The sequence below is a fragment of the Nesoenas mayeri genome, assembly GCF_963082525.1.
Source record: "Nesoenas mayeri genome assembly, chromosome: 2".
Taxonomy (NCBI): Eukaryota; Metazoa; Chordata; class Aves; order Columbiformes; family Columbidae; genus Nesoenas; species Nesoenas mayeri.
The window spans coordinates 134,182,404-134,208,115 of NC_137543.1; the positions used below are offsets into that span (position 1 = coordinate 134,182,404).

Consider the following 25,712-nt stretch of genomic DNA (forward strand, 5'->3'; position numbering starts at 1 on the left):
AAATTTTATATAATGTTTACGACCCGACTCATAAAAATAGTCGGTCATTGCCCAGGCAGAACTCTTGCTGAGGTCCGAGGGAGCTTTATAGCTTTATCTGGGGCAGATATTGCAAGCGGAGGCCTGAATTGTATAAGGGGAAATAGTTCACCTGTAAGAAAAATTACAATTTTAAACGTTTCTATGTATTACTGAATGAGCCTTTTATACTATAGAACTTGGTTAGATTCTGGCTGGTATTTTGGGAATTGATAAAATAGTACAGTAGTTACTTCTTTTTTATTAACAAGTGGAGAAAAATCATTAGCTGCAACCCAAAAATACCTGCCTTGTCTGTATGTTTGACTGGCCAAAACAGAATTCATGTACATTGTTCATCAGGAAAAATACATTTTTGAGCATATTTTAATCTTAAAAAGAGATTAAAGGTGTGAGTCTTATCCATGTCTTCATCTTTTTGCAGAACTCTTTCAAGATCTGAGCCAATTACAGGAGACATGGCTTGCAGAAGGTAAGGGAAAAAACTGCTTGTAAAAAGAGGAAAAACAACTCTGGAGGGAAAAAAAAAAAAAGTCCTGAACTTACTGTCTTAATGTTCAGCCCAATTAATTGAGCTCTAAAAGAGCCACCTCATGTGTCATGCATACATTAGAGCCTCTGATGAGTTTGTCTTTGGGGACTCTGGGGCTGCTCTACCCAGTGTCATCACAAATTACCAGGAGAAATTGCTTCCAGCTCACAATCACATCTGCTTTTGGCAAGAACTAATGCACCAAGACTTCAACTTCTAAGCCTCTGTTCAGATTTTAATTGCAATTGATCAGGTTTATATTATTGTACCTCGAGAGACTACATACAGCCAGAACTGGGCTTGCCGTTTCCTTTAGAGCAGCACATATAATTATTTGGTGTTCTGGTGGAGTACTTTTCTGATGGCAGAAATTAGTTTCTCTGGGTTCATCGGGACGGGATGCTTCAAGATTTAAGTGCAAGTGTCTTCTTTCCACCTTGTTCACAACACAGAGCATTAGGTGTGTATGGAATACTTAAAAAGTACTTCTTTCTTTTTTTTTTTTTTTCCAGAAACCTTTAAATATTTTGCATGTTATTTTTATCTTCGTATTTGTAGTTGTGAGATTTGTGTACTATGTAATTAGAAAACTGACATCAGTCTGTTTTACACCTGCTTGTGCTTTTAAGTATTTCAAATAATCTTGCAGAGCACATTCTACTCAAGAGAGAAGGTTTAAGAACAATAATGTAGAAATCTGAATTTAGAGTAGATGTTGAGAGATTCATTTAATAACAAAAAATGAGCTGCTATGTTAAGAGAACTTTAATAGAATGCAAGGTAGTTTTCTGTTTGTTGAAGTGTATTTGTTCTCTTCAGCAATATTTTCTTTTTATTTTTCCTTTGATATTTACAATGCTGCTTATTTCAAGCATAAACATTCTTATGCATTGTCTGTTCTCAATATTTCTGGTTGAAATTTTTATGTAAACTTCTGCATCTGAAATGTTAAACATGATTTTGGTGCAAGTTAACATAATCTCTCTAAATTTATCCTGATTTAAATGAATGTGAGTATTCACGTGTGTTAGATTTTTATAATGTACTGGACTAGGCATGGTTGTTTATAGAATAGATGTTACGCTTTTTTGGGAAAGGAGGGATGTTGGGGTGAGTTGCTTACTGCTGGTTTTCATAGAAAAAGGGAAATACTGCTGAGGACAACTTGACTGCATACTGATTTTTGTTTTAACAGCTTTATATATCAAGTCAAGTTCTTTATATATAAGTCAAGTTCTTAACATATAAGCAAGTTGTGGGGTATTGTTAATTTTGCTGACCTTTTTATTCTTCTAGCATTATTTTTAGCATGTGATTATTCAGTATATAATGAAAAAGTCCTCTTTAAATCAGTGGATCAGAGCATATATTTTTTATGAATTAATAAGGTTCTTTCCTAATAACTGAAAGCAGAATGTCCTGTACTAAGATCATTTTGTAGTATAATGATCAGGTACAACTGTAACTGTCTCCCTGTGGTAGTTTTTCTGAGGATCTCTTTATTTTGTATTATCTCATTCACTCTAACAAGCCAGAAGTATGTTAAAATACTACTCAAAAGATACTATTTTTTGATTGAGAGGAGAACTTTTAGTTTGATTTTTCACTGGTGTGGAGGTTTTTGTTTCTGAAAATGATTAAATTTCTTTGATCATTAATCAGAAAAATACAGGCAGATTCATAATGCATGTACAGATAATAATGTAAGTTTGAAAAATAATAAGGAATGTAAAACTGATTTAATAATTTCAGCAGGTACATAAATTTCTGTAATGGTGATTTTTATTCTGGAGGCACTGCTTATTTTAAACTAGAATGAATATTTTGAAAGCCCTTTTTTCCTCTTTAGCTGAGTCTATTTCACTTAATAAATGTAGATAGGTTTTGAGAGAGAAAGGTGTCTAGTCCTGCACCAGCTAGGTTGAGGAAGCTTTGTAAAAGCAGATAGCATCATCTGGTAAGTATTTAAAAATTAAAAAAAAAAAGTTGCCTTTTCATGTAGCAGAGGATAATAAAGCTAAAGAATGTTACATTTTTCCACAGCTTGTTACAAATTAATATTACAGATTTTTCAGTGTTCTAGAAATATTTTAAGAAACCTATGTGTTTCAGGCCACGCCGTGGTCTTAGCTGTTCCACAAAACACAAACTTTTCACAGCTTTTCTGAAGACTAAACTAAAACTGAAATAGAAAGTCAAGATGAGAAAATCAAGTATTGAGCTATTAACTTGATCTCAAATTTTTGTTAAAAAAAACTCACCCAAAACAACTTTTGGTAGTCTTTCCAATATACTGGTGTTTGAGAATATATTGTTGTTCTGCTCGAGTGTCTACATGGATGAGCTTAGCCAGGAAACAGATTTTGAAATCAGACTTGTTTACCCATTGCTAGATGTGTCCATTTATGTTCTTCTGGACCTTCACAGGCTAGAAGTCTGCCAATTTGGCAGCATCAGTAATGTTTACATATTTCTTTTCATAATGCTCTGGAGCCAGGGAAATGACCATGAAATTTTAAAACATCTTGACCCTTTTTAAGAAAAGCAGTGGCAGCTGACCAGGTTTCTCCCACGAGTTCAGATCCCCACTGGGGAGTAACCAGGTCAAAAATCTACTTAGTAGTTAGGAGAAGAAAGTGAGTTGGATTTTATGACACACAAAAAATGCTTGTGGATTTCTTTGTTTTGCTTTTCCTGAAGCTATCCTTGCTACATCAGATATTTTAGCCTGGAGATTTTTACAGTTAGTGTCACCTGTGACAAGTTGATGGTAAAGAAGTAAACACGAAAGAAATGTATTTGTTTCCCATTGAAAATAGTGGGAGGTTCACATGTATTAAAGAATTAATCCAAAATGTAAACAATCCAGTAACCTCTTTAATATTTTATTACTCCATAATTAACAAGCTGAATACTACTTAACAGAAAACTTACAAATGTATTCCACGAGCTGCATACTAGATTTTTATGGACATGAGTTTTGCTCCTTTCTCTGTGTAGTATTAAATGTGTAAGAAAGAATCTAAATTATTTTAATGTCAATTGTTATGCTGGACAGAAGATAGATTATAATTATTTCCTTATGTCAGAAATTGAAAGTGAGAAGCCTTTAAGAGTTGTTTCAGCTTTCAAACTTGAAAGGAAATAGTTAAAATTGCCTATTGCTAACCAAGGCAAATATTATTCAGACATTATCTTTTGTTTTATATTTAAATAACTTGATGGCAACATTTTGTTATGATAATATTATAAAATGACTTTATTGATTCTGTATATTTGGAATCAGATTGGTTTTGGCAGAGAGCAATTGTTCAGTGACTTGAAAAAATGGTTCAAATATTAATCTAATGTTATCTCATCATGAAAGCTGTAACTTCCCATTCTGGCATAAAATGAAGAGAGGGAACAAATTCTTGGTGTCCTTTCCATGGTAAAAGCATTTGGTTTTAGGGGTATAATAGATCAACAAAAACCAGATTTTTATTTCAAACAACCTTTTTAGGTACTAGTTTCTCCTACAGCTTGTTAAAAATACATAAAAGGCATCCCAAGCAAAGACAAATAATGAATTTATGTGCTAGAGCTGTTTCTTAGAGCAATAAATAATACACTTCTCAGATGGTAATAAACTGGAAAATAAAATACAATGTTATTTCGGTGACTTGAAAAAATAGAAAAAGATAAGTGAGCAGTAAGTGCTTTGAAATAATAGTTACAGGTAACGCGTTTATGCCTCTACTGCCGTTTAGCTACATTTAGTGGATGGCTACTACAACCTACCAGTATTTAAAAGCCACTTTTTGGTATCTGCATGTAAGTTATTTCTCTCAAATAATTATTATCTCAGTTTGGAACGAACTTTTGGAAGTAAGTTTCTGCCCTCTGCTATCATGAAGGATGTACCAGTGTTGCGGTGATGTGTAAGTTGGTGCTGACTTCTGGTTTATTTCTTAAATGAGTAGATATGACAATAAGTAGTTTCTAGTTCTCAAAGGATTATTTTTGGTAAAAGAAAGTACTAGATCTTCAAATATTGGTCTAGTTAGAGCGACTTTGTTTAAATCAGTGAAGATGCATAGAAGCTTGCTCTGACTAACTAGCTTGCTCCTGCCAGAAACTTGTAAAATTTACCCAGTGTAAGGCAAATGCTATGTAGCCATATTCAATAACTATCCACGTTTTTACAAGAGCAAAAATAGTCAAGAAATTATAATTTAATACCTCCATGGCTACAATATGTCTGATGGGGTCACACGCTCTAAAACACAGTGAAAATATTTTTATTTTGGAATTTGTCATGCACAAAATAGCTGCCTTTTTTTTTTTTTACATTTTTTGTTCTAGTGATTTGGCAGATCTGGCTTTCACATACTTGTAACTTGTTAAATATCTGTGCACAAGGAATGAGAAAAGTTAAATGAGACAAAAAGGAGGAGAAATGGAGGGGATGTTCTTTTAAAAAGAAATCCAAAAGAAATAAAACCACCAGAAATCTCCAAGTCTGAAAGTCTATGTAGTAGTAAACTTTTAAACTTTTTTTTTGTTTAGTCGAAAAATATATGCCTTTTACTCAAAATAGTAATTTTCAAAGGCGTAGTGGGGTTTGCGAACCATGAGGGATGTAGCAAAATGTCAAATGTGAGTGTTCTTTTAGTTAACTTTTTTCTCATTTTTAGTATAGCAGCAAATGAAGAGCAGATTCTGCAAACCCATCTTCATATTCCTAGGGATTATTCACATAAGGAAGAATTTTGAGATCTGGAGCTAGTTTTGAACTGCATATAAGTTTATTAGTCAGAGCATCTCACTGTATGTAAAAAGGGTTAGGGGTTGTTTTGACAGCAAATCCGGTGCTTATGGGAAATAATATTTTTTCACCATCTTGAAATTTGTCACTGTTTTGCCTTCTGAATGTTCCTTTGTTAGAAACAGTTGTTCCCATAGGAAAAAAAAAAAAGCAAGCACCACCCAAAACATTCCCCCCCGCCCCCCGCCGCCCTGCTCTTTCAGGAATACTTAAAATTTATACAATCTCTCTGATATTCAGAAGTGACAATGAGTCAAAGAAAACTCAATAGACTCCTTACTGTTGAGGCCTGAAGTCTTATTTTAGCTGAAGCCAAAATACTACTGTTCATATATAATTTCCTGCCAATTTCAGTTTCTTTTGCCACTTTGAATAAATCATTGATATTTTAAAACAAATTACTCTTAGCTCTAAAAGTGAAGCGTGAGGTCAGAGAACACAATACCGCAGGAAGTGTTCTGCTACCCAAAATAAAGTTTTAAGTGAAGCGAGGAGGTTTGCAGCTTCTTGTTTTTCTGGAAAGTTTTTTTGTTTTGTTTTGCTTTGTTTTTTGGGTTTTTTTTTTTAAACAAGAACACCTTTCCCTGGAGTGCAGCTGAGCTTTTGGAAGCAGTTTGTGATTTTGAGAAGGAAGAGTTAAATTTAAGCCTTTTATAGTTCGCTTAACTTTTCATTTATTAAATACGTTCCTCAGCAGGTCTGCACTGCATCTTGAGACAAAGCAGTGAAATCAATGTGTTTATGCCTAGAGTTCAAGTTTACTTTGCTGTAGCTTTCTGGAAGGGTGTGACATGAAAAGCTTGTGGTTGGGGCCACATGGTTCATGCTGGACTGTGTTTTTGTGAATGGAGGCAGAACTCCAGTTCTGACTGCTTGTCTTGAGGAATTGCTTCGGAGATCAGCTGTCTCATTCACTGGCAGAAAGAATGACTCATACATCTTCTGCCTTGTTTGGCTCCAGGTCATTGTTACAGTGGATAGAGCTGGTTTTAATTAAATATTAACTCCTTTTGTCCTGGATGCTTGTTAATGGGCACTTTTTATTTTTTGCTTACTTGTAATGAAAGCAAGCTAACGGGCCCTAGTTTTAAACTTTTTTTTTTCCCCAATTTGCTTTCCCTTTGTAAAATGTGCTGTCAGTTCAGCTTTTCAAAAGCTTTTTAAAGCTCTGAAAACTACAAACGAGTATTAAGTATTTTTGTGCTGTGAATGCTTGCTTTTGGCAAACTGATTTTAACTCAGTAGGTAGTGAAACCGTAAAATCTAAACTGATAACATCCTCAAGATAGTCATTAACATTTCTGTACACTTCCCAAATCCTCTTGAGACATTATAGCTATAATCAGAAGAAAAAATAAAACTTTTGGTAATAATCTAGACTGAGCTGGATGGCTTATGCTGCAGATGTTGTCTGCTTCAGGAGTCTGAGTCTTGATGGCTCTGAATGTGGAATGAACTAATGTGGCTGCTTCTGCTATTAGCAGTAAAAGCCATGTGCTTAATATCCTTCAAAACCTTTTATTAGTCTTTTGGAATATACTTGCCTTCTCAAACCCCCATAATTAAGTAGCTCAGGGAAATATTCTCATTCACTTAGATGATAATTTCAGGTATCTTTTTCAATTTTTGTCTGAATGGCAAAGTAAAAAAAAAAAAAAATTAAAAAAAAAAAGAGTTTTGGTGATTTATGTGTTGTGTCTTATATTGAGTATGTTAACAGAAGACCAATGGAGATTTTATGGCCGCCTTGCTGAATTGCATTATTTGTGAATAAAAGAAAACAGGAAATGAATGGCGTATGTCCATAAATGCACAGACGGCTCCAACACTGCTGGTTATTCGGACATTCAGGTTGAAGTGTCCTTACCTGTCTGTTTAATTTGCTACAAAGTCTGCCTATAATTATCCAAACTCAAGGTACAAAAGCCCTTTGAGCAGTGACGTGGGGTATCCCAACGATTTGCCTTCTCACAGCAAGAGGCTGGTGGAAGAAGTCTGTGGATTGGGCTCATGATGGTTGCTTGCATTTCGGCAATATGATCCTGTGTGAGTTTCAGTTCTGCTAGTTTAAAAATAATATCTGATTAAATGAAGGAATAATTTAAGTCCTCATCTCCAACAGTTAGCAGGTCCTTTTAATTTCTTTCTATATGCTTGTGGGCTCGTTTCTAAGGTACTGATGCTGCTAAAGTTAGATTCCAGCAGGAAATCTTGTGTTCCTGGGGTTTGATATTTTGGATATTGTTACTTGTTTTGTTTATATTTGGCAGGCTTGTAAACACTTCCTAACTTGCTGTATTCCATTTCCTACAAAGGCTTTTAAGTCTCTGTCAATATTGTATTTAAAATACATTTGACAGCGTAGTCTCCACCTATTTCAAGAGTACTGATAAAGTGGTCTGCCTTGATGTCTGTTAAATATCCCTTCATAAATTTTGAGGATCCGTGAATGAAGTTTATTTTTCTTGCTTACTCCAGACCAAATCAGGGGTAGTGTCAGTATATACTGTTTTTCCTTGACAGTTGAACCAGATGTATTTCATTTTTTCTTACTCTTCGCCCATAAATAAAAAAGGGCCTCATTTACTGATATGTACATGGGTCTTTACAATGGAATTGTTCTGGAGTAAGTCAAGTTAAGCTGATGAAACAGGAATAAAGCATTGGTGAAGCAGTCTCGCGCACCAAGTATGCTCTAGGAAGTTACATAAGACTGCTGTCTCAGTTCTGCAGTCACTACGTGTGGCCTCCCAGTTTCAACAGGAGGGATTTTGTTTTCTTTTACCCTTTTTCAGGTATCCTGGATTTCCAAAATAACATATATATAATGGTATATATAAAAAATGCATGTGTGTGTATAACACATGAGTCATACTAGCCTCCTTGCCGCATTCGAAAATGATAGCTGGCTTAAGAAAAATGTGTGGGATGTGTCTTCTGTAAACAAGAAATTACTTGATACAATTACTTTAACTCTGAAAGTGCTCACAAGCCCTTCAAAAACAATTGGAAATGTAAGAAATCCTTAGGAACTGATTTTTAAGTAGGATACTTTGGTTTCATAATTGGATTCTTCTGTGACAGTCAAATATTTGGCATTTTTGTAAGGAAAATGCCTAGCATTCGCATGTAGTGAACTGCATGAAATGTCAGAAGTTGCAGAGTGTTAGTGTTTGTGCTCATATTGTCCCTGAGTTAATTTCTGGTAAAAGTCCTGTGATTTGTATGGAGGAAAGAAAAATTAAAAAATTAAATGCATCAAAAATACTGGGAATATTTGGCTTGATAAAATAAATATTTCATACGGTTTCAAACTTGGAGGAGCTAACATGTCCTCAGAGGTACTGCTTTCTTCTAAAAGGATAGGTTATTAAAAAAAAACCAGACAACAAACAAAAAAACTCAAACAACAAAGCAATAAGAGCTATGCTTCTTTTTTTCAGAGTAATGCTAACTACACTTTGTCTATTTATCTTACTCAGGCTTCTTTTCAAATCTGTATTTGCAGATTTCCCAGGGTTATTTGTTCTTAAGGGGTGTTTGCTGCAATTAAGACAGTAGATCTTAAAACATTTATTTTAAAACTGAGAGCAAATAATTTTTCGGTACAATGAGCCTGATTCTGAGCTCTTTGCCCGGGAAAAAAAATCTCACTTCGGTCATTAGAAATATATCCTGAGTAAGGAGCGGAGGTCTGTTCCATGAAGAGTACTGTAGTGCACATTCAAAATAATTGTAAGTAATTAAGCATCTATTTTTAAGTGAAAGAAATTATGTTGAAACTAGTAGCGAATGCACATATGTGAAGGGGAACATACACTTCCTAAACTCACAAAGTGTTCTGAATGGCAGTAAAGTAACATTTTATCATTTAATATATTTAATTATGTGATAGTCACAGTTTCGATACATGATTATATAACCAGTATTTACCTCTCAAATCTTGTTGGGTAACCGGATCGTGGCAGATGTTAACTTTTAATTAAGAACATATGAATTATTTGCTTGTGTTTAGACAAGAACTGTGTAAAGTGAAATATTTTCAAACAGATAATTTAATGCGGCTTTGCTGTGATGATTCTTGTTAGTGTATGTTGAAGACAAGATGACAAAGTTCAGAGATGGTAAGCTGGATCTCTCTTGGGATGTACCCAGCACCTGTTGTGCTCTGAGGACACCACTTCTCAGCGTAATGTTCTGCAGTTATTTGAATGTATTCACCTATAATATACCTTCAATGGTATTTCAACTTAAATGGTTTAAATGAGTTTCCAACACAGTATGAGAGATGGCTAATGTCTTAGATATACAACGAAAAGGAACTGTGGTACGACAGACACAAAATTATGTATCAGCAGACCATGAAACGATTGTATTTTATAGCTCAAGTTTGTGATGAAGGCTTCTTAAAAGCGGACATGATCTTACACAAGGTGAATGGATGATATAATGATTCCTACTTTAAGTAATTATTTTTTTTTTTCAGTGTCTGAAATGTTGTCATTTAACCAGGAATCCTGCAATCGGGTCAAATAGGGTTTTTTGTTACTGTTCTAAATACTCAAAAGGAACTACCGTGTTGGCTAACTGCCATGAAAAATGGGAATCACTTTTAAGGAAGCTGAAAGTGTAGTTTGGGGTTAAATATGCCTAAGTGTAAACCACTAGGATTTGGTTTTGTGCAGGCTTTCCGTGCAGTTACTTTGAAAACGAGCACGGATGGGTTTTACCAGCGGCATGGTAGGTCCAGACCCTGGTGCAGGGAGCGAGGCAGGGCCAGCGCCAGTGTCAGCCTTCCCGTCCTCTCGTCCCCATCGCTCCGTGCCGTGGCTGCGCTGGGCTCGCACCGCACAGCTTCACCCCAGGGTTTATCTGATAGTAAAACGATGCACTTGCCTGATTTTCATACTCAACAATGATAAGGAAAAAAAAATCCTAGTTTTAATCTTGGCTGTGCTTCAAATTAACCACAAGAGTCTTTATGCTGTAATGGCTTCTTTTAATTCTTTCCTTGTTTTTGTTTTTTGTTTGTTTGTTTTTTGTTTTCCTTTTCTCAGCTCAGGTACCTGACAATGACGAGCAGTTTGTGCCAGACTATCAGGCTGAAAGTTGTAAGTATAGTATGAATCGTCACTTTCTTAAAAATATATATTTGTGTATTTATATTTGGGTCTTCATATTTGTTGTTTATTGTGTCATCTGCGGTCATGTGATAGTTCCTTTTGCCGGTCAGTGACATCAAGGTGATGAACAGATAAAGCAAGTGGCGTTTTGATACGCGGCTAAAATAAGTTATTTAAGCTGAAGGTATAACCTTTAGCAGGGGCCATCTCCTGTAGTTCCTACCCGCCAGCCCCATGGAAGTGAGAAGAAACATGGAGATGGAGGGAGTTTCTGTGTCTATAGTGTGGGGAGAAGAGTGTGTTGAGCCGATATGGATCAGATACTATGGGACAGAGAAGGCAGCTCTGCTGAGCAGAAATCAGGCTGCTCAGTATATTTTATGTATAGGTAAATAAAATTCTCCAGACAATCAGTCTAATACAGCCACTCCTGAAGCATTTTTAAGTTGTCTTAGCATGTGGCATATTGTTGCTCAGACAGAATATCTCTTTGAATTAATGGGAGGAAGCAGGAGTTTTGTTAAGCTCGATGCTTTGCGTTGTTTGCTACTTTACTTAACATATGCCCAAACTTCTTTTTCTCAGCCTGTACCCCTCAAATCCTGCTTTTACCTGCTAAAGTGCTACTGTTCTGTTAAACTCTGGCTCTCCTTTGCTGTACCTGCTGTTCTGTGGTTTTGGGTGATTGCAAGGAGGGAGTAAAGAAATGGCAGGAGAAACATTCTCTGACAAAGTCACAGACTTTTTGGAGCATCTTTTTTCCTCATGACAAGGTTTCTCTCCGTCATGAGAGGTCTCATCTAAACAGTGCCTGCTGATAGCAGCAGAGCGCATGGTAGCTTTTCTGTTTCGCTAAATAACTTAAATAATTTATCCTATCAGAGTGAATTACGGCAGTTCACTAAACCAGATAGCTATTAAATACAGCATTAATGTACCGAAATGTTAGGATTAAAATGAGAAAAATTAGAAAGAATTGCATTAAAATAGTCTTTCACCCAAAACCCAAATTCAGACTTATTTTCTTATAAATATTTTAGAGGATTTTTTCCAGTTATTTAGAAACTTTTTAAATAACAATTTATTAAGAGTATTCATAACAATGTTTTGTGGGGGAAAAAAATAAAAAAAAATAAGTTTCTTTATTTTTTTGTCCCCTGGACTCCAATAGTGTACCTGCACAGAAACGATTTATTTTTATTTTCCTCCGGCAATTCCTGTAAATACACCAACCAACAATCCCAGTCACTTTTAAACTTTTAAAGTTGCCCTTTGTAACAGCATGTGTTTGTTTTTTGGTTTTTTGGTTTTTGGTTGTTTTTTTTTTTTAACCTCTGGCTTCAAAAACTTGTAAAAAAAATTAAATTATAAAACGAAAGCCAAAACTATTCTATAAGTTGAAAATCAGATATGTTATCCTACATATGGAGCTGTGTCCAAATATAGTCATGTATGCATACGTCCTTTGTGTAAGAGTACAAAGTTCAGTTAGGGCTTCTATTAACCCACAATTATCGTTACATAAGTCAATGATTCTTGGAAAATAATTTGTGAACTGTGAATGAAAAGCTCCATTGAAGCTGGTCAGTGCTTTTGGTGATAAAGAAATTCTCCTAATACGGGTATTTTATTAATGCTGTTGTATTTCAAAGTTCCTTAGCCACAGCTTACACAGTATTATCAAAGGAACATTTATTTCTTCATTTCAGTTGGTTTCTTTATCTTAAGTAAAGGTCAGGAGAGCTTCCTGGAGAGTTACTCTGGCAAAGGTTATGGAGTTTCAGACATACACTTGGATATAATATATGTAGCTGTGGGCTCTGTAAAACAGGAACGGAGATCAGCATAACCAAAGCCATGGGGAAATTACTGCTGCAGCAGTAGCACAATTGTGACTCTTTTCTCTAGGATCCAAACCTGCCTTCAAACTCTTTTATAATGACTTACTATATATAATCTGTAAGCCTGTACAGTGTTCACCCTGTTACTGGCAGCAGGCTGGCAGGAGCACTTGGCGCTTTTTATTTTTTGTTGTGTTTTTACTATTTTTATTTTTATTTTAAACGTGGGAGAGGATGTGCAAGCTTTCCTAGGTTCAGTGTTTAATACACTTAATTGAGCCAAAAGTGGTGAAGGACCGAACTGTAAACCAGTGAAGGAGTTCACAGCTGCTTTGTAGTGCAGGAGCAACCAAATTGTGGCCATCCACCTCATTTAAATTTGCTGCACAAATTTCATTCATGGAGCTGTATAAAGCTATGGGGAGGGGTGTGTGCAATTTGAGAATATGATAAGAAAACAGACGTGTTCCACGGAAACGGTTACAGTCTGCAGTCCAGGTACAAAAAATAATTACATTTTACTTTTGCCTTCATTGCTTGAGAAATGGGCTTTAAAACTCAGATGGATTTGTGGTCTTAAATTGAAGCTTGCAATGTTGAAAGGAGTTGTAAGACACTTCAGTAACATTATCAGTGCTGGAAAGCTCTGGTTAAAACTTTCTTGCCAAGACATCACCAAGTTAGCCAACTCTTGAAGCGAAGGTGTGGAAGGAACTGATACTGCCATGAGCATGGGCTGTGTCCTAGCACTGAGCAGGATTAAATGCCCCTTAAAGAGCTGTGGGCTTCACGTTTCTGTTCTGCAATAATGATTTTACCTAGTGAAACTGCACTGGTATTAGTAAGTAAGGGAAACATTTAGTTTAGATTAGATATACAGTCCACTTATCCACGTAGGGATTTAACTTCAAAGCCAGCTTGGGACCATGAATATTTCAATTATGAGTTGCTATTAAACTTCAATCAGTTTTCAAAACGCAAACATAATATATATATTTATAGTTAGGTGTGGGCTTTGGATAGTATGAGTGAGATCAACAACTACCATAACTTCATGTGATATTATTGATGTCATTGGAATTACGCATATTTCTACTAGGTAAAGATTCAGCATGTCAAGCTTCCCCTTAATGCTTTAAACTGCAGTTTACGTGTTTAAAGTTGAATTCATTTTGTTCCTCCGTTATGTCTTCTGGAAAGTGGTCTTTCCTGCTGTAATAATCTTAGAAATGTCTGCACTTCCAAACCTTTCTTTTTTGTCAAAGCCCCATCTTGTCCATCTTGTACTACCTTTTTTTTTTTAAAAAAAAAAAAAAATATGAATACGTGTCACAAAGAATATTTTTGTTGTTTAGCTCAGAGTGAGGGGAATGAGGAGTAGATAACAACTAGCCTGTTCGGGTGAAATTTGGAAAACAAATTGCTATTTAGTTTCTCAGAACCTTCTGCTTTCTGCAGTGACTGAACTTTTTGAGTTCTAAGGGAGAAAAATGTGTATCAAAAAGACTTCCTTTTGGCTTGCAATTACACTGCAAAAATATTGCATTTGCATATTAAATAGTGCATTTTTCTTACTCTTTCATTTCCGTTCTCACAAGGAATAAACATTCCACAAAAAGGCATCACTTTTATAGGCATTTACTTGGAAATTCTGTGTTAGGCAGGTTGGTTTTGCCCCATTCTGAATCTGCTTCTGCACTTCAGCTGACCTGTTTGCTATATATTTGAGTGGCTTCCTAATGACTCTTCTTTTAGCAATTACGTGAAAAGTTGTGTAAAGCAAAAACGCCGAGTCTGTTTCTCCAAAAAGGTGAAGGCTTTTTGAATCAGTGGTTGGTACGTGACGCTTTTTCCGAATTGGTATCTAATTCATAAGACTTAGTTAAGCTGTTTTTGTCTCTGCGTAAAGTCAGTGTTCACGTGTCCAGAAGGGTGACCTGTGTTAACTTCCTCAGATAAGGTTTCCTATTGTTTGAAGTTCATTTTCATATACTGAGGAGGAGCCAGATCCTGAGCTGGTTGTAATCAGTGGCGAGGCTTTCAGATACTGTAGAACAGCAAGGACTTTTCCATCCAGGAGTAAAAATGAATAAAGTGTTCAGTTTGCTCGAAGTCAATAGCTGTTGAGGTGAAGATTGCTTGCTCCCATTGTTTGGATGGTTTCTATGGCAGACACAAGAGGAAGTAGGTAGGATTTGCTGATGTTTAAAGGATGTAGTTGCCAGAGAATACTTGGTGTTGTCAACAATACACTGATTTGTAATTTGACCTTGGTACAATTGGTTATAAATGGGGATTACCCTGCCCCAAACCAGATTGTGTCGTGTCTTAATAGCATAATGGTACTTTGTTTTGTTTTATTAATATATATTTACATTGGTCTGTCCTTCCAGAGTTTTTTTCTCTTTCTTCTTTTGCCCTAAAATGTAGGTTACCCATTTAAAATTCATGATAAACTCTAGCTTTTTGCTTTCTATTTGTTATTGAATTTCTGCTAATGAGGATTTGTGCTGTGCTTCACCTTGTTGATCGGTTTCCTTCCTTCTCTTTCATTTTGTTCCTGTATTGTTTCCCTGACCATCACAGCCTTAACTTAATACTGCCAAGGGGTAAATGTAAGTGTTAGACCACAGCTGTTCACAATAAATGGGGAGGGCTGGCTGTAAAATCTGTGCTCCTCCATGTCTGTTTAACTTTAAGATAGGAAAAATACTTTTTTAGTAGTGATTTTGTCTCTGATCTTTCACGACCTTTATTCTTTCTCTTACCTCTGTTTTTTTTTTCCCTCCAGGTTTAGCAAGGGAGCTCTTTCAATGTAGATGCCAGGAGCCTTAAATTATTCAGGGATGTGCTTTTTAGATGCTCTAGCTTGCAATCTTTAAAAGCCTGTTAAAGACAGATTCTTTACATAGGCTTCAGGTAGCTGTATTGTTCTGTCATTTTAACTAATGGCTTGGGATATTCCAAATGCAGTTTAAAAGAGGAAAAGCTTTAGTATTTATTTACATGTTTGCAGCATACAAAGACGTTATTTTATTTTTCACTGTCAGCCAAAAGATGTTCTGTTTTCTTTTTCTTTCTGTGACTTAAGTTTCAAAAGAGCATTTCAGAACCAGAAGAGCATTTCCTGTTTGGTTTAGTATAGCAAGAGCTGGTAAGCAATTTGTAGTGGTTAATTTGCACTTATTTTGACATATTTTGGAGGAAAAAACCCACATGACTAAAACAAAGTAGAAAATACCAGAATAATGTAAGTTCTCATGGGCCTTCTGAAGTCAAAGGGAGATCTGTTAACTGGGTTTGTTTTTGTTTATCATGCAGAATAGGTTAATTTTGCAGCTTCTAGAAGAAATGTTATTGAACTGAAAAAAATGACAACATTTTTTAACGTGATGATTCACTACATAGGCAGCTGGTAGTCATGTCTTGGTAGTGCACAATGTCCTAGAAACTGCAGTTGGTAGTGTTTGGGTTTTTTGTGTGTGTCAAGTTGCACACACTAGTGTGTTTTCCATGGTGGGGTTTTTTTTGTGTGTGTGTATGTGTTTGTGTATTTTTATTTTTTGGACTCTCTGTGACTGGAATGACTTCAAGTGTAGCTCCGCAAGTGTCCTGCTGCAGCAGGCAGCCCGACAAATGCCCTGCAGGGTGGTGCTGGTTGTTCCCGGTGTTTGGCTATTCCCTGATAGGGCTTTCTGCTGCAGCTATGTTTTGTTTCTTGCCACTTGTCTTGAAACTACTTCCTTTCACAGGTCAGACGTTGTCAAATACAGAGACATTTACTTATTTATTTTATTGCATGCCTGACTGACAGATTCTTTCTAAAGGGCTGTGAGAGTCGAGGCTCTGTGGTTTGTTCCTGCCCTTTGCTTTGCATGACCTTGGGCATGTTGCTTAACATCTTTGTTTCTCGGTTTGAAGTAGGTACAGAAATGCATGTATCACTCTGGTGTGAGATACACAGCTTTCTTAATGATCACTTATCTAGAGATCTCAGAAGCATTTTACAAAGAGAGTCCAATGCAATTGCTGTTGTAAGAGCTGGAGAGGTCAGACTGAGGAGTCAATGCTGACCACCTTATCTCCCTTCATAGTTGCCTTAGATAGCCCCACTTCTTTCATTGTGTCCCTAAGCACTTGTTTCCTTTGTTTAACGCAGGACTGAAACTGTTACCAGCTGTTAACTTCCTTTTTTTTTTTTTTTTTTTAATTCTCATTCAAAAGAAATTAGGAATCAGTGTCTTTCAGAGAACTTTGTGGGCTCATTTTGTGGTTCATTGCCAAGCATTAGCCTGTGCTAATATGGATTTTTCTTTCCTCCTCCTTCCTCTAGAGGTTTTTTTGGAAATATTTAAATCTGCCATAGTCGCGACCTTTTCCATAATTGCAGGATTTAATTCTTGAAAAAGTTTTACCAAGAGGCAGACTGTTGACCGTAATGCCTTTAACTTGTGATCTTAGTAGAGAATTTGTGGGTTTGCTTTGAATTTAATAAGCAGTTTCTGTTTATTTGCTTTTCTGTTTGTATTTTTATACTAAATTTCCAGCTTCGGAGGTGCAAGGACTTGAGGTTCATCTGAATTGTAGCCGTGGTAGTGACTCACAGTAAATACTGATGGTAGCAACAGCACTGTGAAACAAACGACCTCATCAAAGTACATAGCTTTTGATTTTTAAAACTTCTGAAGTGAAAGCTGTTATTTTCAGAGTGCCCTGCATGCCGCGATGTGAATTTTATTGCTAACGATAAGGCGCCTCTGGGCATCCCAGCAGAGAGAGCAGCCACGTTATGCATGTGTGGTTTAGTGGCACAGGGCCACTGTGAACCTGATGGTCTCTAGCGTTCTGGGGCCTGGAGGACCACGGAGCAGCTGGACAGGGCTGTTCTTGGGGGGTTTTGTCCCCCTGTCTGCCCCTTGGCCTTCAGCTCGGCCATGCTGACTTAGTTTCCTCAGAGCCTCATCCTCGCTTGCCGTTTTATTGCAGATTAAAGGCTTGGGTTGCATGTGGAGGTTATCAGCTAATGAATAAACTTCAGTCATCCTATCCTGTGATAAATCTGTCTCTTAGATCAAAGATGAAGCATGTAGAGCTTTTTTCTTTCAAATGGTAATTTCTTAAGGCTGTCAGATCACTTCCTAAGGTCCGTTTACATAAAAACAAAAAACATTAAACATATTTTATTCAAAATGTTGAATTTTTAGTTTTGAAAAAGACTTCTGTTTACTTTCTGAGGAAGCCTCCCCTCCTCTCTTCCCCATAAGGACTCTATGAAGATCCCATCTGTGGAAATGCAGGCGAGTCTCACATTGTAACTTGTAGTCATGGCAGTATTTTCGTAACACTACAGTTATTTCTGTTATAAAACAGATAGTTGTTTAGTTAATTTCATCAGGAGTATGTATATGTATTAGAGCATCTGTTCAGTTCCAGTTGTATTAAACAAAGTATGCAGAAATTTGTTTCAACTGTATTTTCACACAGAAACCAAAAAAGGCAGATTGAAGTGTCTTCATGATTGTATTTTGATATGAACCTTTTATTCTCCCTAGACTGCTTTCCACACAGTGTTTTTGCGAAATGTCTTCTGTATTCCAAGAGCAAGCTAAGTAATGCTTTGAAAATTCATAAGCACCGGGGTGGTGTAAAATAAGGAGGCAGTCTGCAAGCTGAGTCCATCCACTTCTATTTATTTATATTTTTCTTTAGGTAAAATGTGTTTACAGCCTTTATCATTATTTTGGGGGCTTTTTTTCCTCTGCTTGCTGCCTCAGCAACTGAAGACATAAGTCAGGCTCTCTCACAGACGGCTGTGAAGTTTTCAAAGGGCATAGCAGGAGAAAAAGGGAGGAGAGAGTGACAGCCCTCGGAACCTCAGTTAAACATTGGCGAGTCTGTGACACATTCATTTCGTGTAGGACCGATATTGCTGGCCCTCTGTAAGCGTACAGGAAAAACAACTCTTGTTTCTGGTTCTGTGTCCTTTTGTTTTGGTTCTATACATTTCAGTACTGGGAATTAATTATGATGGAGCCATTTATAAACAGATAAATATGCATAAATTATGATTTTTTTTTTTTTTGAGTTTTAAAAGTTGTCAGTGTTTTTTGTAGGAGTGATCTAAACCTAGTCTAAACTGATAAATGGAAAAATGATTACTTTTCCAAGGCATGTGCTCTAGTCCTTTCCCTCAGAAGCATTCTTTTTTTTCTTTCCCTTTCACTTGTTCTTCATGTTCTCCTTGTCTCCGATACATTACTCTTGCCCGTTCCTGGATTATAGTTTGACCTTGATGAGGTGAATAGAGAAGTGAACTGTCTTGGTAAAGGAAATCTTTATTCTTACGTATCTATGTGTTCTGTAAACGGAGGATTATGCATGTTAGAAAAGAGTGAATCATTAGCAACTTTATTTCTGGTTGTCTTTTTTTCTCGCGGCTGTTTATGAACTTATTCAGCAAATGTGGTTGCCAGTAAGTTAATGTAGTGAAATATTTTTTAGCAGTGACGTTTACTGCCAAGTCCTGTACTCATTGAATAGGAAGGTTACTGACTGGCCAGGTTTTTGTCTTTATGTATTATGAGTCGTCATCAAGGACGTTTGAAAAATTATGTGTGTAAAAACAGTTCCCAGTCTTGCTAATTTGATCCTCTTTGCTCAAATGTTGTTTCCTTTCTGCCTCTAATATATACCTTAAAAAGATAAACAGTTTAATTTTTTTTTAATACTCTTGTCTTTGTGCTGAAACCAAGTGCAATTTTTCTGTACTAACCCATCCATAAATAAAATTTCACATGACCGAAGCATTAACATTGGTGGAAACAAAGGAGACTTTGAAAGTGTCAGTGTTCAGTAGAGACCAAAAGTTTCAAGTATTTGGGATTAGAATTTGGGAGCTGGATTTATACGAGTATACATGTATATACAAAGTGTATACTCAGTGTGTGTATGTATGTGTATATATATTCATACATGTATATAAGAAATGTACATGCCATGTAATTATCAGTCTTACTGGTTGCATGCACATGTAAAGTAATCATAGAACTTAAGGAACAGCAGGCTTCGGAAAAAACATGCTGTGTGTGTATTGGTAATGTACGTTCAGTTGCAAGTCTCATATACAGTAAAAATGCTTTAAGTAGCAGTAGAAGCCTTAAGTATCTGTGCTGAGAACAAGAGCCTGGTTGCAGGTGGTCAAAATTCCACCACCTCCAGAACTAACACTTTGCTAAGAGTCTTTGAATATCGGGCTCCTTATTTAAGTCCTGACTTTATGTTCCCAGACGTAACCACTTCTGACAATGGCTTCTTTGTCTCTCTGTTGAATCAGTGATAAAACTTGTGAGCTGAATTTTGTTATTGACTTATTTCAATGGCCCACGCCTTTGCCAGTGGAGGCAGCAGTTTTTGCAGGTTTTTTTGGTTGTGAAAGATTTAGATTTCAGCCTTCCTTTAATGAACTATAAACTCGATATGTTAGTTGCCTTACTGGTGAGCATTTGTGAAAATTTAACATTAAAGCATGAAGGACACATGTATTTAGAGTCTCATGACAGTCTCATTCTTCCAACGAAGTAAACAAGAATCCTATTAGCTGCCCTGAGTTATTATATACTTATTTTATGAATGTATACATATTTTTGTTATTAAAGGCAAAATGAAATAAAAAACCCATCTTCTTTAATTGCAAGTTTGTTCCTTCTAGTGCCTATTATTCAGAGTTGGTAAAATAAAAACAAATTGTAAATAATCTTCTAAATTAGTTGTTTAATTCATGCAGAGAGAGCTCACTGTGTAGTCCATTTCAGTATTTATTGGCTTCTTTTGTTTTTGCATATTCTTGAGTGGCTGACAAACAGGCATGATCATCCTTAAGAATAACTTTTTATTATGATGCTCTTTTATTATCAGGTTATTCCTATCTTTATAGGGAAGCAAGCTGGCACCGTGGTTATGGATCTCTGAAGGTAGTCTCATAAAACTGAGCTACTTCAAACTAAGCAGCAACTTTCTGACACAGAGTTGTTTAGGTTATGAACAACAAATGGCAGAACCAGAGATTAAATCCAGCTTCTTTCACGTTTTGTCCTGCTGCAACTATGAGATCAGCAGCCTTTTCATCTATAGCTGGCTGTTTGCTCTTTGCATGAATACATCAGAAAAGAACAACGAAAACATAATAACTAGATTGATGTAACTTGAAACTTTTCCGTAAGACAGGAAATGAGGCAGAATCAGTTGCTGTTTGTTTTCTGCTGTGGGCATGCTCTCCTAAATATCGACTTGATGATGCCTTTTACACAATAAATACAAAAAATACAAAATGGTTTATTTTAAAGCTTACTGTTACTTTTGGCAAAACCACTTGTTATAATTTCCAAAGTTCATTCTGTTTCTACAAAACTCATTGAAATCCAGACCTGAAACCCTCAAACTGCAGATTTATCTGAAGTGGAAAGTGTGTGTGTGTAAAATGCTGCGATATTATCTCACTTGGATATTTTAGTAATGGAAGTTATGTAGTACTTAGCCATTACCTCTCACAAGTTAAATTAAATTTTGCAAATTGCAGCAAATGGAAGTCCTGTCCTCAGAAGAGCACACAGACCCAGATTTAGTGGCCAGCTCCTCTCTTTGCATTTAACGTTGTTGATAATTCCCAGGTAGGAATACAATTTAAGTTTCCTCCCAGGCTTGGTTTTACATTAAGACCTTCATCTTTAGCAGCAGCTCTAAAGGTGGATTGCCTCACCTTGCACCCTGCTTTTGGAGCCACATATATTGTGAGGAACTATAGGAACAAATAAATGGCTGTGTCTCCTCAAGGATTTTAACACTGAAAGCTAATGCAGATGAAGAGCAGTCCTGTTTCTCTGTGGGGTCCTGGAGGCCGCAGATCCAGTATAGAGGGATTAAAAATTCTGTAGATTGTTTTTTTAAACCCTAGTTGTCTTATGCAATCCACAGGTTTTAGATCAATTGCTATGGAACCCATCTGGTTTAATTTTTATTAGGTTACTGCTTCCTCTTCCAGAGAACCCTAAGCCTCTGTTTATTTTGGGGGCAGGGGGAGAGGGAGAGCTCTTCCTCCTGCCTCACCTACTCCCCTGAGACATCAAAGCAAGCCAGTTTGCTCCTCCTAGCTTAATCCTCCCTTCCTCTCTCCTACCAATGTTCTGCAAATTTCCTTGTATTCTTCTCGGAGTTATGCAATGTCCATGCTATTTGTCAGCAGGTGAAATTTTGCCCTGAAGGCACTTGCTGGGAGGCAGAGCCCCTCTGGCAGTGCTTTCCCCTCACTGCCTGCAACTCTGAGTCCCATACAGCTGGACAGGTAACTGTCTAGAAAACAAGGAGAGCATTGTATGAAGGGGATATAAATCAGAATAAAACAATGCTCATGACAGCATTTCTGTGAGATTGGTGCTTTCAGAGGCTAAGAAACTGTGTCGGTAACTGCAGCTCCCACTGCATGAAAATGCCTTCTAGACAATTCTTAACAAGAAGCTGAAATCTTTTGGGGGTAGAGGAGAAGAGGGGTCAGCTAACCAAAATTGTGTCAAACTTTTCCTTTGCTTGAGGCTAGAGAAGTGGAGACAGTCTTTTAACACTGTGTGGCAGTTCAGCTGGTTAGCAGCTGCCCAAATACAGTGTCAGTTCAGGCCAAAGGACCTATAGTATCCTGACAAGGTGTTTACTGGCAGCCTCTTGAAAAGTTTACCTTGGATTTGCTTCATCTTTGGGTTTAGGGAATAGGTTAACTTCTATTGATATTTGCTGAAAGCATTCTCCCCTCCCCCTTCTCTAGCCAGGTGGCTTACCCTTTTCGGTGTGCTGCTTAATTTTTGCTATTCTGAATATACTCACAGACTTCAATTTTCAACCGGCGTGGTCCTTTTAAAGGAGATGCCAAGTAGCTACAAATATCTGAATTATCTCAGTGGTGCCTTCAGCGCTTCCAGCTGCAGGTGTACCCTCAGTAACTCTAATGAATATTTCAGAAATTGCAATTTCACAGGCAAGCAAATAAGGGATATCTTGCACTAAAAATGGGGATTTATAGCATTGAACCAATTATCAAGCTGTATGGGTGAAATCTATAATATTTTGCCCCCTCTTGCACACTGGCTGGGAACCCCTCCACCTCTCAGGAAGGCTGCAGCTGTCGTGGCAGGGGAGTCTTGGGTTAGCTGCCCAGAAACAGCTAAACTGGCAAAAATGTTTAATGTCTTAGTGCACAAGCTTTAGAAGAAAACATTTCAGTTAAAGAATGAGATTTATTTCCATTTGTGAAGAAGTAGCTTGGAAAATTTCTTTGCTGAACAGAGAGGCAGGAGTGTCATGTTTAGGAGTTAAATAAGCTGTGTTGTAGGGCAGTGGCGTATGTCTGCATTATAATGATGATTTTGTGGGTCACGTTTCCCTGTGTACAATTGCCCTCATATAAACTCGCTTTATGGATAGTGATGCAACTTTGATGTGCTGTAGGTACACCGAATCCCTCTCTGTTCTCTACTTGAACCTTTTTTTTTGGCTTCACCTGTTATTCTCAAAGGTTTTATGTTAATAGCAGATCATAGCAAAGATAGGGAAAAATTGTGGTGGGTATATAGAGTTAACATAATCTAGAGATGAACAGGTGATTTAATGAATTTAAAATTGATTTTCATCAATACCTGTTTTTCATCTTTTAGTCATTAATCTGTAATACTTTTCGCTTTAAGAAAAGGAAAGAAAAAACCTCTTAAAGCAAGAGAAAGTTATATTAACAAACAAGGCTTGTTAATATGGATGCATTACTGCAGATTTTAAGGTCCAGAATTTCCCAATATCAGTTGTAGGAAAATGTGCTGTTATTTTCCATCTTGAAACTCTGTAGTAGTAAACAGGAATAAATTCCAACTTCCAGTGCAGTTTTTCTTCACATGCTTGCTCATTTTTCCTAATTCAAATTCAGAATCAATGCTTTTTCCTTCTCATACCATGTCATCTGAGAACAGTCCATGTAGACTTTGAGGAAAAAATCCCACAATTTTGGGCTGTCTTTTATTCTTCACCCCCAATTCCTTCCCCACCCCCTGAGGATTTTAAAGACTATACTATTATGTAGCATTTGTGCAATGCTATATTCAAGTAGACCATTAATTGACATGCACAGTATTGTATGCTTTAGGCTGGAAGAGAAAATAAGCAATTTGCTTCATTTTGCAGAGTGAGTTCTAACTGTTATTAAAGTGCATTTGTAGTTGCATATTTTCCGGTAAAGGTGACAGATTACTTCAAAGCTGGTATTTTCTTTTTGTTAAACAAGGTTCTCAAATAGATCCATCTTGCCCACGTATTCTATTCTTGCCAGTTGGCTTTGAAAGCTGGTGCTTGGGCTCATCGTTCAGAACTAGCTTCCAAAAAATGAGGTCCCATGCTGTTTCTATCTATCGAGCTGGTAGGGGCTGGAAGGATCTGATCTGAAGCCAAGGCAAAGACTGAATTGATGGAATCATATCTAACAGGTTTGCCAAGTACTGCCCAGCCATAAAGTTCCACTTTCTGGGAAAGAGCACTGAGACGAGGGGTGGCAGAGCACTTGCCGTGATGCCGGCTATCCTCAGATTTCCTCCCCTGGACTTAAAACCAGGACATCGTGTAGGAAAGAACTAGCTTTTTGTTGAATTTTTTTTACACATTTATGTTTTGTTCCTCTCTTCTGCCTGCTGCTTCCCCATTTTCTCCCCAGTTACATATATACATTTGAAGAGGAAAAAACTTACTGCCATTTATTATGGTATTACACATATTTTGACCATACGTAAGGTATTAAGGCAGAGGCAGGCTTGCACATTTGGTATGCTTGCTTCCATTTGGCTCTGTGTGCACAGACACAAACATCCGAACACACATGCAGACTCAGTTTCAGGTGAGTGGTCACCACTCGGTGGGACTAGGTGGAGGACAATTGTCTGTAAGGCTGAATTCTGCATCTTAAGCAAGTTCTAGTTTTCTAGGTGCAGCCATAAGATGAAGAGTAATACCAAGATCATGCACACCTTTGAACAACTACTTGACAGGATTGCTTAGATTTTTTTCTTCCCCACTTTTCTAGCAGCTTTCGTTTGTGAGATAGTGAAAGCTCAGGTGTCTTGTCTATGTTCAGTTTTTATATAAGCTGCCAGGATAGTCTCTGAAACCACAGTGGTGATACACATCTGTGTGTCAGATATCCAATTTGTCACCAGCTTCTTCCAATATCTGGCAGAGAGCAGGACCTAAATGAAATCCACTTGACTGGAGCTCAGCTAAAATCTGATAGAGGTGACTTTGATAGATCAAATGGTTGAAGAACTCAGTGGAGTCTGGGTAGATGTAATCTGTTCAGCCACTTTTAAATCAGTCTACAGTCTACAAGTCTTGCTCATCTCTGCAGCTGTTGGCAGTGGTCAGAAACAAAAGGGAGTTTTTGCCATTGTCTAGGCAAGAGATTGACTGGGGTGAAAGCAATTGCAGATCTTGCCTCAGTCATCCACGCTTGCAGTCAGTTCTTTCTTCAGCTGTTGCAGTGGCCCGTATGCATAGCCTTTAATTCAAACTAATTCAAAACAGTTTAGCTGGAAAGACTCACTTGCCAGCCTTCACTATCTTTCCATCCTCCTACCTCTCTTCATCTGTCACCTCTCCAATGTGATGTTTTCATTTCAGTTTTTGTTAGTGTACTAGGCTGGGTGCTGCATTCAGCTGCAGTAGCAGTAACCTCCAGGGTATGAAGGAATGGTCAGCTGGGTCTCGTACCTGCTTCAGCTAATTCCTCTTGTGCATCCCAGAAATTACAGGTGAAATTTCTCATCTTAATGTAGAATGGAATAAAATGGAAAGAACACCCTGCTTTGGCATCCTGTTGTCTTTAATCAGATGCCTATTAAATGGCTGTTGAAATTCAGAGTGCAGCTCAAACCATAATGATCTAGAAATAAATAATCAATAGCCTCCAAAATGCAGAAGGCTATTGTTCCATAAGTTAAATACACATTTTTGAAACCTCTTCAGAAAATACTTATAAAGCCTGGCACTCCCACCTTGAAGGTCATATAGAAAGTATTTAGTTTTGTAGCTCGTTGCATCAGATATGCAAATACTTGAGCTGAATATGTGGTCCAAATGGTAAATAGCTGTTGCAGAAATAGAGCATTTCAGGCCTTTTAGGAACCCACAATGTTGTGTTTTGATTTGTTTTTTGTAATGTATACTGATCTGAACACCTAGGTCATTACTATCACCTGAGAAGTAACCAGCACTTTACCATCCTTGATGAACCGTTCAGTGAACTGTTTGTTTATTGAAAGCAGATTTTTTTAATTATTATTAAAATGCCTACC

At 37.0% G+C, this 25,712-nt stretch overlaps 1 protein-coding gene across 7 annotated transcripts in view; it reads left to right on the top strand.

The window, feature by feature from the left end:
- The window catches only part of ETV1 (ETS variant transcription factor 1), a gene marked incomplete at its 3' end in the record, with an annotated part of 64,498 nt that overhangs the window by 2,729 nt on the left and 36,057 nt on the right, over positions 1–25,712 (top strand). For 2 of the 7 annotated variants that reach the window (XM_080340039.1, XM_080340035.1), the window contains exons 3-4: positions 464–511; positions 10,436–10,489. In XM_080340039.1, coding sequence (XP_080196165.1) covers positions 464–511; positions 10,436–10,489 — 102 coding nt within the window. Of the gene's footprint in view, positions 1–463; positions 512–830; positions 1,032–10,435; positions 10,490–25,712 lie in introns of those variants that run through there. The other 5 variants (XM_080340036.1, XM_080340038.1, XM_080340034.1 and 2 more) reach the window with 4 other exon arrangements.